This window comes from Scyliorhinus canicula, chromosome 17, assembly GCF_902713615.1.
Source record: "Scyliorhinus canicula chromosome 17, sScyCan1.1, whole genome shotgun sequence".
Lineage (NCBI taxonomy): Eukaryota > Metazoa > Chordata > Chondrichthyes > Carcharhiniformes > Scyliorhinidae > Scyliorhinus > Scyliorhinus canicula.
The window spans coordinates 100529079-100544844 of record NC_052162.1 but is presented as its reverse complement, the minus strand read 5'-3'; the positions used below and the strand labels follow the sequence as shown (position 1 = coordinate 100544844).

Below are 15766 nucleotides of genomic sequence, written 5' to 3'. Positions count from 1 at the left end.
CTAACAACACTCAAGATACTTGACACCATCCAGGAAAAATCAGCCTGGCTCATTGACACCCCATCGACAATCATTCAATTCCTCCACTACCGATGAACAGTGACAGCCGTGTGCACCATCTACAAAATGCTCTGCAGAAAGTCACAAAGTCTCCTTTGACAGCACCTTTCAAACTCGTGCCACTACCTTCGAGAAGGGCAAAGGCAGCAGATACCCGAGAACACAACCACTTGGAAGTTCCCCTCCAAGTCAATATCTCGCCTTTCCCTCACTGTCACTGTGCCCAAATCCTGGAACTCCCTCCCTAACCGCACTGTGGGTGTACCTACACCACATGGACTGCAGCAGGCTCATCACCACCTTCTCAAAGGCAATTAGGGATGGGCAATAAATACTGGCCTAGTCAGCAATGCATACAGATAAAATGATGGCTAATTGAGGAAATCCAGCAGGAATGTGTTGAGGCAAAATTGTGTTTGACTAACTTGCTGGAGTATTCCTGAAAAAAAGAAAGAGACATGCTATGAAAGCTTTTCATCTTGTACCCAGCAAAACAGCTTACATAACATTTCCAATAGTAATAATTTATACTGCCTCACAGCAGGAATGTTGATTGGTTGGCAAGTGGACTCTAACTGATGAAGCTGTTATCATGAGGAATGTACCAGGGAACAGTTAACTGTCAAGCTTGTGTTCAAATTTAAACCAGGCTGATGAGTAAATTCGCAGATGACACCAAGGTTGGTGGAGTGGCAGATAGTGTTGAGGATTGTCAGAGGATACAACAGGACATAGGTTGGAAACTTGGGCAGAAAAATGTCAAATGGAGTTTAATCTGTACAAATGTCAGGTATTGCATTTTGGTAGCCTAACATAGAGGGAATATATACTGTAAACAGTTAGGAACACTTAGGAATGTCAGAGAGATCTGAGCATGTAGGTCCACAGACCTTTGAAAGTGGCAACACAAGTGGACAAGGTCATCAAGAAATCAATGCTTGCCTTCATTGGATGGGGCCTCGAGTATAAAAACTGGCAGGTCATGCTACAGTTGTGTAGAGCCTTGGTAAGGCAGCATTTGGAATATCATGCACAATTCTGGTCACCACACTACCAGAAAGATGTGGAGGCTTTGGTGAGGGTGCAGAGGAGGTTTACCAGAATGTTGCCTGGTCTGGAGGGTGTTGGCTATGTGGAGAGGCTGAGAAACCTTATCAAACGCCTTACTAAAGTCCATGTATATGACATCTACAGCCCTAACATCAGGCTAGATATTATCCCACAGGGTGTCTTTAATGTGCTCCTATTTAAGCATCAAGCAAATGCTTCAGGCCTTATTTCTGAAGTTGCTGATAAGGTTAATCTTATAGCACATAGAACTGTCAGAATCTCAACGTGTACGTTGACCAGTGAAGGTCGGCATGTGATAGTCGACAGTAGAGAACCTCCTGGTAGATTTCTCAACTAACACATCAAGGATAAAGAGCTCATTTGACTGTCCCATTTCTAAGGTGTGTTCCACAGATGAAACTCATTAAGGCGTGCAAGGAAATTCTTATAGGCAGCTGCGGATTCAAATCTAACAAATGTATCATCAATGTATTGGAAATATGCAAGGGGGAGGAGGTTAGGTGTTGTTCCATTGAAGACACGTTTCTCATGGAACCCAACAATTATGTTTCCGAGAGCTGTTCCTCGAGTGGATCCCCATGGTAACACCAGTTATTTGAGCATTCACTGTGTTGTTAAAACTGAACTTGACTGTGTGAATTGCTGAGTTCATAAATTTAATGAATACAGATTCACACAATGGCAGCAGGTCTTGATCGCCATGTTATAGCGCAGCTGTGCAAATGCCTAAGGCTTCCTTGAATTACACATTGATGAATTGGTTTGCAATGGCAAATGAGCACATCCACACAGCATCAGTATTGATATGTAAGTCCTGCATGGTCTTCGCAAAGGTGAAGGAATCCTTCACTGTGTGTGTGTGGAAAATTTGTTCAAAACTGGTTGCAGCAACTCACCCAACAATTTGACCAATTCATGTTGTGAAAAACAAGTTAGAGACAGAAAAGAGCATAAAGGACATATGTTTGTCTGTCTTAAGCAGCCCATACATACGTATCTGGGATTCGTGTTGGGCCCACAATTGTTCACAATTTACATATATGATTTGGAGTTGGGGACCAGGGCAATGTGTCCAAGTTTGCAAATGACACTAAGATGAGTGGTAAAGCGAAAAGTACAGAGGATACTGGAAGTCTGCAGAGGGATTTGGATAGGTTAAGTGAATAGGCTAGGGTCTGGCAGATGGAATACAATGTTGACAAATGTGAGGTTATCCATTTTGATAGGAATAACAGCAAACAGGATTATTATTTAAACAATAAAATATTAAAGCATGCTGCTGTGAAGAGAGACCTGGGTGTGCTAGTGCATGAGTCACAGAAAGTTGGTTTACAGGTGCAACAGGTGATTAAGAAGGCAAATGGAATTTTGTCCTTCATTGCTAGAGGGATGGAGTTTAAGACTAGGGAGGTTATGTTGCAATTGTATAAGGTGTTAGCGAGGCCACACCTGGAGTATTGTGTTCAGTTTTGGTCTCCTTACTTGAGAAAGGACGTACTGGCACTGGAGGGTGTGCAGAGGAGATTCTCTAGGTTAATCCCAGAGCTGAAGGGGTTGGACTACGAGGAGAGGTTGAGTAGACTGGGACTGTACTCGTTGGAATTTAGAAGGATGTGGGGGGATCTTATAGAAACATATAAAAGTATGAAGGGAATAGATAGGATAGATGCGGGCAGGTTGTTTCCACTGGCGGGTGAAAGCAGAACTAGGGGGCATAGCCTCAAAATAAGGGGAAGTAGATTTAGGACTGAGTTTAGGAGAAACTTCTTCCCCCAAAGGGTTGTGAATCTATGGAATTCCTTCCCAGTGAAGCAGTTGAGGCTCCTTCATTAAATGTTTTTAAGGTAAAGATAGATAGTTTTTTGAAGAAAAAAGGGATTAAGGGTTATGGTGTTCGGGCCGGAAAGTGGAGCTGAGTCCACAAAAGATCAGCCACGATCTCATTGAATGGTGGAGCAGGCTCGAGGGGACAGGTGGCCTACTCCTGCTCCTAGTTCTTATGTTCTTATATATTGTGTGCAGTTTCCGTATCCTTATCTGAGGAAGGATGCTCTTGCTCAAGAAGGAACACAGAGAAAGTTTATCAGAGTGATTCCTGGGGTGGCCAGACTGATGTATGAGGAGAGACTGAGTCGGTCATGATTAAGTTTAGAAGAATGAGGGGATCTCATAGAAACCTATAAAATTCCAACAGTACTAGATAGGGTAGATGCAAGAAGGATGCCCCCGGTGGTGGGGGTGTCTGACAATGTGGAGTGGATCGTTTAGGCTTGAGATGAGGAGCGATTTCTTCATGCAGAGTGGACAGTGTGTGAATTTGCTCCCACAGAAAGTAGTTGAGGCCAAAGTACACTGTGGATGCAATCTAACCAAAGCAAAAACGGAGTATGTTCTGGGTGGGATTAGGGAGGTTGTTGAGTGTCGGGAACTCGGTTGTGTTTTTGGGCGCCTGTGGGGAATGCCCCCAGAAGCCGCACTTCATTTCACACACTGAGGAGTTCCAATGACGGGAGATCCTCTGTGCAGAAGAGAAAAATGGTCCCCTGACCTCTCGACCTCCCCCCCCCCCTCCCTCAATGCTTCAACTCATCTGTTGGGGTGTCCTTGAGCCCCTGCAACCCACCTCACATGGGCAGGCCACCCCTGGGCCCAATCCTCGGTGTGGGCAAAAAGCCACAAAGGAACCCTGGCACTGCCAGCCTGGCACCTTGGTAGTGCCCCTGGCATTGCCAGCTGGGCACCTGTGTAAAAATGCCAGGGTGGCATCAGCAATGCCAGGGTGCCATCAGCCCAAAACCAACCGCCCAGGGGCCTCTGATCTCCTTGGAGACCCAAAACAATGCTATTCTTTTGGCATTTGTGGGGACCAGGCTGGTAGATCCTGGGTGCTGGTTCAATCTGACATCGTCAGCAGAGTTAAATGAGTTGAAACAAGCTTAACTCTGCAAGTCTGGGTCCTGCCCATGGTGGATGGGATACAGATTACAATGCTTCACAAAATCTCGTTAGATTTTACGAAGCATAACGACCATCGGGAATCCAAGGTGAGGCCTCTCCCGGGATCTACTGGCTGTGTGTCGTTCCGATTTCAAAGGGAGTCAGATGGTAAATTGTGTCTTTTATGTTTTCAAGAAGCAATTAGATATAGAACATGGGGCGAAAGGGAATATGACAGAAGGAGGGATCAGCCTATTGAATTGGATTATCAGCCATGATCATAATGAATGGTGGAGCAGGCTCGAAGGGATGAATGGCCTCCTCCCTACTACTAAGTTATGTATGTCTATATCAACTGGAGAACTTTGGGCTGTTTTCCTCGGAGAAGTGAAGATTGAGAGGTGATTTGACAGAAGTGTTGAAAATCTTGAGGGGTCTGGACAGAGTAGATAGAAATAAACTCTTTCCTTGGTGGAGATTAAGAACCAGAGATACTGATTTGAGGGATATAACAAAAGAGACAGTCATGATATGAGGAAAATCCTGCTTATGCAGTGAGGTTGTGGAATGTACTGCGTAAGAGTGTGGAGGAGACAGATTCACACAGCCAGTGATTGGGATCTAGAATGTACTGTCTGAGAGTGTGGTGGAGACAGATTCACATAGCGAGTGGTTAGGATCTGGAATGTACTATCTGAGACTGTGGTGAAGACAGATTCACATAGTGAGGGGTTGGGATCTGGAATGTACTGTCTGAGAGTGTGGTGGAGACAGATTCACATAGCGAGGGGTTAGGATCTGGAATGTACTGTCTGAGAGTGTGGTGGAGACAGATTCACACAGCGAGGGGTTAGGATTTGGAATGTACTGTCTGCGAGTGTGGTGGAGGCAGGTTTAAACAGCGAGTGGTTCGGATCTGGAATGTACTGTCTGCGAGTGTGGTGGAGACAGATTCACACAGCGAGTGGTTAGGATCTGGAATGTACTATCTGAGAGTGTGGTGGAGACAGATTCACATAGCGAGGGGTTAGGATCTGGTATGTACTGTCTGAGAGTGTGGTGGAGACAGATTCACACAGCGAGGGGTTAGGATTTGGAATGTACTGTCTGCGAGTGTGGTGGAGACCGATTCACACAGTGAGAGGTTAGAATCTGGAATGTACTGTCTGAGAGTGTGGTGGAGACATGTTTCAGCAGAGCTTTCAAAAGGAATTTTGAAATTGATCTGATAAAGAAGGAATTGGATGGGCTGGGGGACAAGGCAGATGATTAGAATTAGCTGAGCTGCCCTTGCAGAGACCTGGTACAGGCACACTGGGCTGCATGGCCTCCATCTGTGCTGCAATAATTCTATGCTTCCACTTTGTAAAACGATGCAAACTGAACCTGAAACAGTGGTGATGATACAGTTGTTTATTGATGACAGGCAGGTGAACAGAATTCATTCTTTGTTTAATTGGCAATATGGAGGAGTTTGATACAACTGGGAAGATGCGATAGCGACAGGGACAAGCTAAGGAAACAACAAATGCTCCTAACCATCTGATTGCCTCCTTGTTTTTCCTGAATGCAGGAGTACACCGTTGACGTGTTTTTCCGACAGAGTTGGAAGGACGAGCGACTCAAATTTAAAGGGCCCATGCGCATATTGCCACTAAACAACCTTCTGGCCAGCAAGATCTGGACTCCTGACACTTTCTTTCACAATGGAAAGAAGTCAGTGGCACACAACATGACCACTCCAAACAAACTACTGAGGCTGGTGGACAATGGGACCCTGCTCTACACCATGAGGTAAAGAATCGCTCATTCTTCCTGCCATTCAAACTCAAACCACTCTCTCTCTTTTTTTTCTTCAAATTATTAATTCCTAATTTCCAGTAGTTTACATCATGCTGCAAATTCCACTTGCCAAGAATTCCAAAACTCCATCCAGGTTCCATCAGTTCATGGTAGTTTTCTTTATTCTCAGGATATGAGTATTGAGAAGGTTCTGGTGGTAAGCCACCTTGGAACTATTGGTACCATTTTTTGATCCAACTGTGTGTCTGGCTGGGCCATTTGACAGGGGCAGTTTAAGAGTCAACCATATTGCTGTGGATCTGGAGACACATGTAGGCCAGACCGGATAAGGACGGTTGATTTCCTTCCCTAAAGGACATTAGTGAGCCTGGTGGGTTTTTCCCAAAAAGCCCACAGTTTTACGGTCACCTGTACTGTGACCAGCTCTTTTATTTGCACATTTAATAAAAATTGAATTCCAATTCTGGATTTGCTGGATGGCTAACCCAGTAAGATAACACTCCACCAGCATTCTAACCTATTACTATTTGTCACCTTACTCCTTCGCTCTGCTTTACTGAAGGCAACGCCCCGTGCTGGGATCCAGACCCACTGATGTGGGCATGAACCGTGCATCGCCACGGCCTCCTGGTAATGTTAGTACTTGTACACTTGTCTTGTCTTCTGTTGTCACAAAGGTTTTAAATAACTGAGAAAAGTCTGGCAAATGTCAGTATCACCAACAGACACCTGTGCGTTATTTACCCATGGGGGCACATTCTCAGGGGAATCTCGCTCTATCCGCTATACAGTGTTATACCACTGTATATTTTAAAATTCTGGTCTCTATTCTCAAGTTCCCCCCACAACCACCCCCCTCCCTATTTCTGTAATTTAATTTAGACATACGGTCCTTCACAATCTCTCTCATACTGGCCACTTGTGCATTTTAGATTTTAATCTCTTCAGCATGTTTTTTTAGCTGCCTAGGTCCAGAGCTCTGTAAATTCTCCCTAAACATCTCTGGTTCTCTACCTCTTTGGTTCTCTACCTCTTCCTTGAAACTGTGCCTTAAAACATGCAACTTTGACCAAATGTTTGTTCATCTGCCCTCATGGTTTCTTCCCAGAATCAGTGTCATATTTGTATGGTAATGCTCCAGTGAAACGCCTTGTGATTTTCAAGTGTTCACCAAGGCTATACAAATGAAAGATGTTGTTGAGCATCTGAAGTATCTGCATACGTGTTAGTTTCTACATATATGTACATGATTTTTTGCATGTTTGACGCTGTGAATACACATGTATGTGATTAAGCTTGTGTGCACTCGTATGAATGCAACCATGAGTGTATATGTGTACTTGTGACCATGAGTGTACATGTGTGAACATGTGAGTGTGACTGCTTGTGAACATGTCTAAATTATTGAGTACATACATGCGCATGTTTGCAGCTGTGTGGGTATGTGTTTCTATCCATGCGCATATGTCTGAGTTTCTGCTGATCTGTATGTGTGCGAGTTAGTAACTTTGTGTCCATGTACACGATTGTGTTTGTAAGCATGTATTCATCTGTGTGATTTAAGCATGTGTATATCGGGGCATATGTGTGTTTGAAAACAATGATTGTGAACTTGAGTGCTCATGCGTGTTTATTTCCATGCGTTTACACGTGTACGTTTGTAACCGTTAGTGGACAGTTGAAACTGTGTACGGAATTGAATGTAAGTGATCGGGGTCTCGTCCAATGAATGACGATCCAGTGACAGGCTGAGGTCGCCTCTTTTCGATAAAGCTCCTACCTAAAGTACCAAGCAGGTCTTGCCAGGCCAGTGGTGGGCTTTCCTGGAATCAAGAACCATGTGGACAGAAATCCTGCTCCCCTGAAGAATGCTGGCCAATCAGAGGCCAGCAGCTGCTCATTGCTGGCAGCACCATTGGGAGGGTGGTGGCTGCTACTGGTAATGTACCCTCCTGAGACCAAGAATTGCGGAGAGAACCAGGCTACATGAAAGTAATGGTGGAGGTTGGGGCTGTAGGTCGCAAAGTGCCAGGGGGGTTGGCAGTAAGGACAGGGAATGCCTCTCTGTGGGCCCCACCATCCTGATGCCGGGTCCCCAGATCAGACATTGAGTTTTTGAATGAAAGGCCTCCCCCCAACATTGGTATTCATGTGTATCCGTGACCCTGTTTTTGTGTGTATGTCAGTGAGCCTGCATTCGATAGGTATGCTTGCAACATTTTGCATTTGTTTCTGTGAGAGGAATTTCAGTGTTGCCGCCTAAGTCAATGGACTTTTGAATGGCTCGTTGCATTTGATGGGACCTTCGTGCCGGAGCAGTAACATTCTGTCCTTTGTGTTTTCATGGGTGTTTGAAATCGTGTGTTGTATTGCTGTGTCTGTTTTAAACTATATAGAAATTGAGATTCTGTTATCTAATGTGTGCATGTATCTGGAACTGTCTTTATAAGCGTGTTTGCATATTTGTGAGTTGTAATCATGCATGTAGACGGGTATTTCTGATTATTTGTGTGAATGTGTATTTTTAACTTTGTGCACATGTTTTTAACTGTGGCTGGAGTTTTCCCTTCTCTGCACCGTGTTGACTAAGGCGGGAAAGGCTGTACGGATGGATTTACTCTCCCGATAATCCAGCAAACGGTGCAGAGAAATCTGAAGGTGCGGCTCACGCCGTGATGCTGCTGGGAAGAGGCTGGAAATAGCTGGACGCCTGGAACCCTGCTGTTTAAAAACGTATCTCGATCTCTGATACAAAACACAGGGATGCTCCTCCCCGCCCCCCGCACACACACGGGAGCCCTTGACAGACACGGGGACCCAACCACAACAAAGGGGAACCCTTCCCCCAATGAAACTTCCCGGAGGGATTCCACGACACATGGGCACTGTCAAGTGGCACTGCCAGAGAAAGTGCCGGGGGCAGTGCCATGTAGCAATGCCGGGGCAGTGCCATGTAGCAATGCTGGGACAGTGTCGGGGAGCAGTGCCAGGGGGCAGTGCTAAGGTACTGCCCGGCCACGTCCATCCCCTGCCCCCCCCCCCCCCCCCACTCGCTATACTTACCTGTGCATCCTCAGCGGATACCCATCGGCTAGTTCCCGTTCTTGAAAAGCAGTTGCAAACCTTGCCAATGTTGAGGAATTCTGTAATATGGGGTGACAATTTGGCGGGGAATCCCGCTAATCACATTAACATTTACTTTTCTGGGTGGGGTCCTTCTTGTGTCACTGGCGGGGATAGTGGAGAATCTGAAAATGCGATCTCATCACTGTTCACCACCATGGAAAACGCTGGCACAAAATCACGCCAATGTATTTTTTAGTTATTGTACATGTACATCTATGTGTTTGTTACTATGTATATACATGTATGTATTTATATCTATGCGTGTACATGTATGTACACTGCCCTACAGTGGAAGAAGCGCCATCGTCGAAAGCAGATGGCCAATTTGGTTGACTGGCAGCTCTTACGGTCCCAGCAGTGCCTGAACTCAGTAGTGGGTGCGGCTGGGATTGTGCCGTGGGTGCAGGTGAGGCATATCTTGGGCTTGGAGGGACAGGCACCCTTGGGAGGGGGCAAGGAAAGTGTTGGAGCTGTTTTTGAGCCCAGGGAAACAGGCAGAAGGCGGTGGTTATAATATTAGTACGGAATGGATGGAGAGGTGGCCCGACGTGCACAGGGCATCTCCTAAAGAATGTCCCCACACTTTCACTTTGGGTGAAAAAAATAACCATCTGCCTCTTCCACTGCCCAGCATATTATGGCAGTGGAGGCGGATTGAGGTCCTTGAGTAGCTATTCATTTGGAACTTAAAGACTTCATTAGGCCCAAGGCGTCAGGCTAATGAGCATCATCTACCCCATCGTATTATGGTGACTGTGTTAGGGTGGGTAGAATGGCAGTGAGCTACTCATCCAAACTATTTTAATGTCCCCCTGCTGAAAACATGGCTGGTTGGGAACATAAATCCAACTCCATATGTGCACATGGATTGTAACATGTGTGTACAGATCTGTTTTTAACCATCTCTATACCTAAGCATTTGTTACCCTGTGATGGGCATATGTATGTTTTAAACACGTGTTTGAGTATTTGTGATCAAGTGTGTACATTGGAAGGGCAGCACGGTGGCCTAGTGGTTAGCACAGCTGCCTCACGGCGCTGAGGTCCCAGGTTCGATCCCGGCTCTGGGTCACTGTCTGTGTGGAGTTTGCACATTCTCCCCGTGTCTGCGTGGGTTTCGCCCCCACAACCCAAAAATGTGCAGAGTAGGTGGATTGGCCCTTAATTGGAAAAAATAATTGGGTAATCTAAATTTTTTTTAAAAAAGTGTGTACATTGGCCATATTTCAGTAAGTTTTCAGGTACTGTCAGATGAAGATAAGAGTAGTCCTCGGGTGAAGATGCTAAATTGGGGAAAGTTATTTACAACATTATTAGGCAGGAACTGAAGAATCTTGATTGGGGGTGGATGTTTGAGAGTAAATCAACATCGGGCATGTGGGAGGCTTTCAAATGTCATTTGATGGAAATTCAGGACTGGCAGGTACCTCTGAGGATGAAGGATAAGTATGGCAAGATTTGGGAACTTTGGATAACGAGGGATATTGTGAGCCTAGTCTAAAAGAAAAAGGAAGCATTCGTAAGGACCTGAAGGCTGGGAACAGACAAAGCCCTCAAAGGATATAAGGAAAGTAGGAAGGAACTTAAGCAAGGATTCATTATGGGGTTTATTCGACAGAATTTAAAGTTAGCCACACCACGGCTGTAGAACATAGAACAGTACAGCACAGAACAGGCCCTTCGGCCCTCGAAGTTGTGCCAAGCTTTGTCCGAAACAAAGATCAAGCTATGCCACTCCCTGTCATTCTGGTGTGCTCCATGTGCCTATCCAATAACCGCTTGAAAGTTCCTAAAGTGTCCGACTCCACTCTCACAGCAGGCAGTCCATTCCACACCCTACCCACTCTCTCAGTAAAGAACCTACCTCGGACATCCCTCCTCTATCTCCCACCCTGAACCTTATAGTTATGCCCCCTTTTAACAGCTACATCCACCCGAGGAAATATTCTCTGAATGTCCACTCTATCTATCCCCCTCATCATCTTATAAACCTCTATTAAGTCGCCTCTCATCCTCCTCCGCTCCAAAGAGAAAAGCCCTAGCTCCCTCAACCTTTCTTCATAAGACCTACCCTCCAATCCAGGCAGCATCCTGGTAAATCTCCTTTGCACCCTTTCCAATGCTTCCACATCCTTCCTATAATGAGGTGACCAGAACTGCGCACAATACTCCAAATGTGGTCTCACCAGGGTCCTGTACAGTTGCAGCATAACCTCACGGCTCTTAAACTCAAACCCCCTATTAATAAACGGCAACACGCTGAAGGCCTTCTTCACGGCTCTATCCACTCGAGTGGGAACCTTCAAAGATGTGTGGACATGAACCACAAGTTCTCTCTGTTCCTCCACATTCCTCAGAACCTTGCCTTTGACCCTGTAATCCGCATTCAAATTTGTCCGACCAAAATGAATCACCTCGCACTTATCAGGGTTAAACTCCATCTGCCATTTTTCGGCCCAGCTCTGCATCCTATCAATGTCTCTTTGCAGCCTACAACAGCCCTCCACCTCATCCACTACTCCACCAATCTTGGTGTCATCAGCAAATTTACTGACCCACTCTTGAGCCCCCTCTTCCAAGTCATTGATAAAAATCACAAATAGCAGAGGACCCAGAACTGATTCCTGTGGTACACCGCTGGTAACTGGTCTCCAGTCTGAAAATTTTCCATCCACCACCACTCTCTGTCTTCTATGTGATAGCCAGTTACTTATCAAATTGGCCAAATTTCCCTCTATCCCACACCTTCTTACTTTCTTCATGAGCCGATCATGGGGAACATTATTAAGCGCCTTACCGAAATCCATGTATACAACATCAACTGCTCTACCTTCATCTACACACTTAGTTACCTCATCTAAGAATTCAATGAATTTGTGAGGCAAGACTTACCCTTCACGAATCCATGTTGACTATCCCGCATTAAGCTGCATCTTTCCAAATGGTTATTAATCCTATCCCTCAGGACCTTTTCCATTAACTTACAGACCCTGAAGTAAGACTAACCGGCCTATAATCACCAGGGTCATTCCTATTCCCTTTCTTGAACAGAGGAACAACATTCGCCACTCTCCATTCCTCTGTCACTATCCCCGTGGACAATGAGGACTCAAAGATCAAAGCCAAAGGCTCTGCAATCTTATCACTTGCCTCCCAAAGAATCCTTGGATATATCCCATCTGGCCCAGGGGACAGTCGAACTTCAGGTTTTTCAAAATTGCTAATACATCCTTCCTCAAAACATCTACCTCCTCCAGCCTACCCGCCTGTATCACACTCGCATCCTCAAAAAGATAGGGCAGTTTAGCATGACCAATCCACCTAACGTGCACATCTTTGGACTGTGGGAGGAATCCCACGCACACACTGGGAGAACGTGCAGACTCCACACAGACAGTGACCCAAGCCAGGAATCGAACCTGGGACTCTGGAGCTGTGAAGCAATTGTGCAAACCACTGTGCTACCGTGCTGCCCTGTATGACGCCTAAAAGGGGTCATGAAATGTAATTGGCAAACAGGATTATAGAAAGAGCAAGAGGTTGCCAGGTAGTAAAGGACAAGGGAGGGAATCTATGTATGGAACCAAAAGAAATGGGCGAGGTACTGAATGAGTACTTTGCATCAGTGTTCACCAAAAATAAGGACCTAGTCGATGATGAGTCTTGGGAAGGGTGAATAGATAATTGGGTTGCATTGAGATCAAAAATAAGGTGTTGGTTTGGGGAAAATTAAGCTGTCAGCAGTAGTGGGGGGGGGGGGGGGGAGAGAGGGGAAGGGTAAAAGAAAAGAGGGTGGCATTGGGGGTTGGATAAGGTTGGAAATGGTGAGAGGGAAATTGGGATTTGGAATTGTGTATGCAAGCAATATTGACTGGGTTTGGTTGTTGGTTGGCTGTGTGTTCACTTTGGTTTTTTTTTCTACTAGAAAATTGTTAAAACTTTAAATGCTTGAATAAAAATATTATTAAATAAAAAGGTGCTTAAGGTAGATAAGTCCCCAGGACCTGATGGAATCAACCCCACAATACTGAGGGAGGAAATGGCTAGGGCCTTGACAGGAATCTTTGTATCCTCACTGGCTACAGGTGAGGTCCCAGAGGATTGGAGAATAGCTAATATTGTTCCTTTGTTTAAGAAGGTCAGTGGGAGGAAAATTATTGGCGAGATTCTTTGAGACAGTATTTACTCCCATTTGGAAGCAAATGGACGTATTAGCGAGAGGCAACATTGTTTTGTGAAGGGGAGGTCATGTCTCACGATCGAGATTTTTGAGGAAGTGACAAAGGTGATTGATGACGGTAGGGCAGTGGATGTTGTCTACATGAACTTCAGTAAAGCCTTTGACAAGGTCCCTCATGACAAACTGGTACAGAAGGTGAAGTCACACTGGTTAGAGGTGAGCTGGCAAGGTGGATACAGAACCTGCTCGGTCATAGAAGACAGAGGGCAGCGGTGGAAGGGTGCTTTTCTGATTGGAGGGCTGTGACTAGTGGCATTCCTCATGGATCAGTGCTGGGACCTTTGCTGTTCGTAATATATATAAATGATTTGGAGGAAAATGTAACTGGTCTGATTAGCAAGTTTGTGGATGACACAAAGGTTGGTGGAATTGCGGATAACGATGAGGACTGTCAGAGGGTACAGCAGGATTTAGATCAGTTGGAGACTTGGGCGGAGAGATGGCTGATAGAGTTTAATCTGGACAAGTGTGAGTAATGCATTTTGGAAGGCCTAATATAGATAGGTGGAGAAGGTAGTCAAGAAGGCATACGGCATGCTTGGCTTCATCAGCCGGGGCATTGAGTATAAAAATTGGCAAGTCATGGTGCAGCTGGACAGACCAGTGTTCTTCAAACCCGGGGGCGTGGCGGCGCTCCCAATTGCGCAAATTCCTGCGCAGCAGCCGGCTTTTAATAACGCCGGCTGCAAGAGGTCTTGAAAATGGCTGCAAACATGTAAAAAAAATTTGGCCGCATTGCGCATGCATGCACAATCGGCACAGATGCGCAAAACTATGCACATGCGTGCCGATGGTTGGGTGCACATGCGCAGTGCTGCCGCTATTTTTTTTAAACGGTTGCATCTTTTTGTTTTACAAGTTCGGGGGGTGGGGTGTGTTTATTCATTTTATTCATTTAATTTTTATTTTTTTCATTTATTTTATTCATTTTTGTTACAAGTACGGGGGGGTTTTATTTGATAAAATTTTACAGGAAACAAAATGCAGAACTTTGGACAGATGGAGACTCCATACTTTCTGACAGCAGAAGGGCTTCACCTTCATCCAACCGGGTCCATTGGAGGAGTGTGTATGAGGGCCAAAGGGACCCAAAACCATTTCCTCCATTTCTATCAGCAGCAAACAAGGCAAGAGAAAATGGTGGGTCGCTCAGGTCGGCCGGCGTCGGTCGCTCAGGTCGGCCGGCGAGGGTCGCTCAGGTCAGCCGGCGTGGGTCGCTCAGGTCGGCCGGTGTGGGGCGCAAAGGTCGGCCAGGTAGGGTCCCGAAGGTTGGCCGGTTGGTAAAAATGGATTCCCGGAAAAAAAGTTTGAAGAACACTGGTATAGACCCTTTGTTAGGCCACACTTGGAATATAATGTTCAATTCTGGTCATCACTCGACCAGAAGGATGTGGAGGCTTTAGAAAGGGTACAGAAGAGGTTTACCAGGGTATTGCCTAGTATGGAGGACATTAGCTATGAGGGGCAGTTGGATAAACTTGGTTTGTTCTCACTGGAACGACGGAGGCTGAGGAGCAACCTGATAGAAGTGTCCAAAATTAGGAGGGGCAGGGACAGAGTGGATAGTCAGAAGCTTTTTTCCAGGGAGGAAGAGTAAATTACTTGGGGACGTAGGTTTAAGGTGCAAAGGGCAAAATTTAGAGGTGATGTGCAAGGGAAGTTTTTTTACACAGATGGTAGTGGGTGCCTGGAACTCGATGCTGGAGGAGGTAGTGGAAGCAGGAACGACAGTAATGTTTGAGGAGCATCTTGACAAATACAAGGGACTAGTGGGATACGGACCCGAGAAATGTAGCAGGTTTTAGTTTAGACGGGCAGCATGGTCAGCAGAGGCTTGGAAGGCCAAAGGGCCCGTTACTGTGCTGTACTTTTTTTTGTTCTTTATGTATGGCAATGAGGAGATTTTCACAGTAACTTCATTGCAGTGTTAACGTAAGCCTACTAGTGACATTAATAAAGATTATTGTATTTGTGTCCATAGCCATCAATGTTCATTGATGACTATGATTTTGAATACCTGTGCATTTGTTATTTAATTCATATGTACGTGTTTATTACTGTGTACATAAGTGCATTGGTAATTCAGGGCAGAATTTAATGAAGGTGGGGGAAGCCAATGTTCACCATCAAAACTAGCGGTCTCCCTACTGACCCGATCATCAGGGGTTTCAGTGGAATTAAGTCCCTAATTGGCTATGGGAATGCAGTCTCTGGGGCTCCCTGCTCCACGGGGGATAGTTAATTGCTGCCCCCCACCCAGAGGGGTCCCAAAGGCCAGTCAGAGGCTGGTAGCTCTCCATTGTCGGCAGCATCGCTAGGAGCAGTGACTGCTACCCTTACCAGCGATCGGTATTAGATTTCTAGAGAAAAGCAAATGTGAGCAGGATTGGGAGTGAGGGATGTGTGGTCAGTTAGAGGAAAGCGCAGGGGTTGGCACTCTGCAGGCAGCCCATTTACAAAGCCAGATACACTCTCCCTCCCCCACACCACTTCCTCATGAGGCACTTTGTGCCTTTGAAACAAGAGACA

The 15766-nt window shown here is 45.8% G+C and overlaps 1 protein-coding gene across 3 annotated transcripts in view; it reads left to right on the top strand.

The window, feature by feature from the left end:
* LOC119952139 (gamma-aminobutyric acid receptor subunit alpha-3-like) overlaps nucleotides 1-15766 on the top strand; it is a 514541-nt gene that overhangs the window by 252634 nt on the left and 246141 nt on the right. For all 3 annotated transcript variants that reach the window (XM_038775725.1, XM_038775723.1, XM_038775726.1), the window contains one exon: nucleotides 5642-5862. In XM_038775725.1, coding sequence (XP_038631653.1) covers nucleotides 5642-5862 — 221 coding nt within the window. The remainder of the gene's footprint in view (nucleotides 1-5641; nucleotides 5863-15766) is intronic.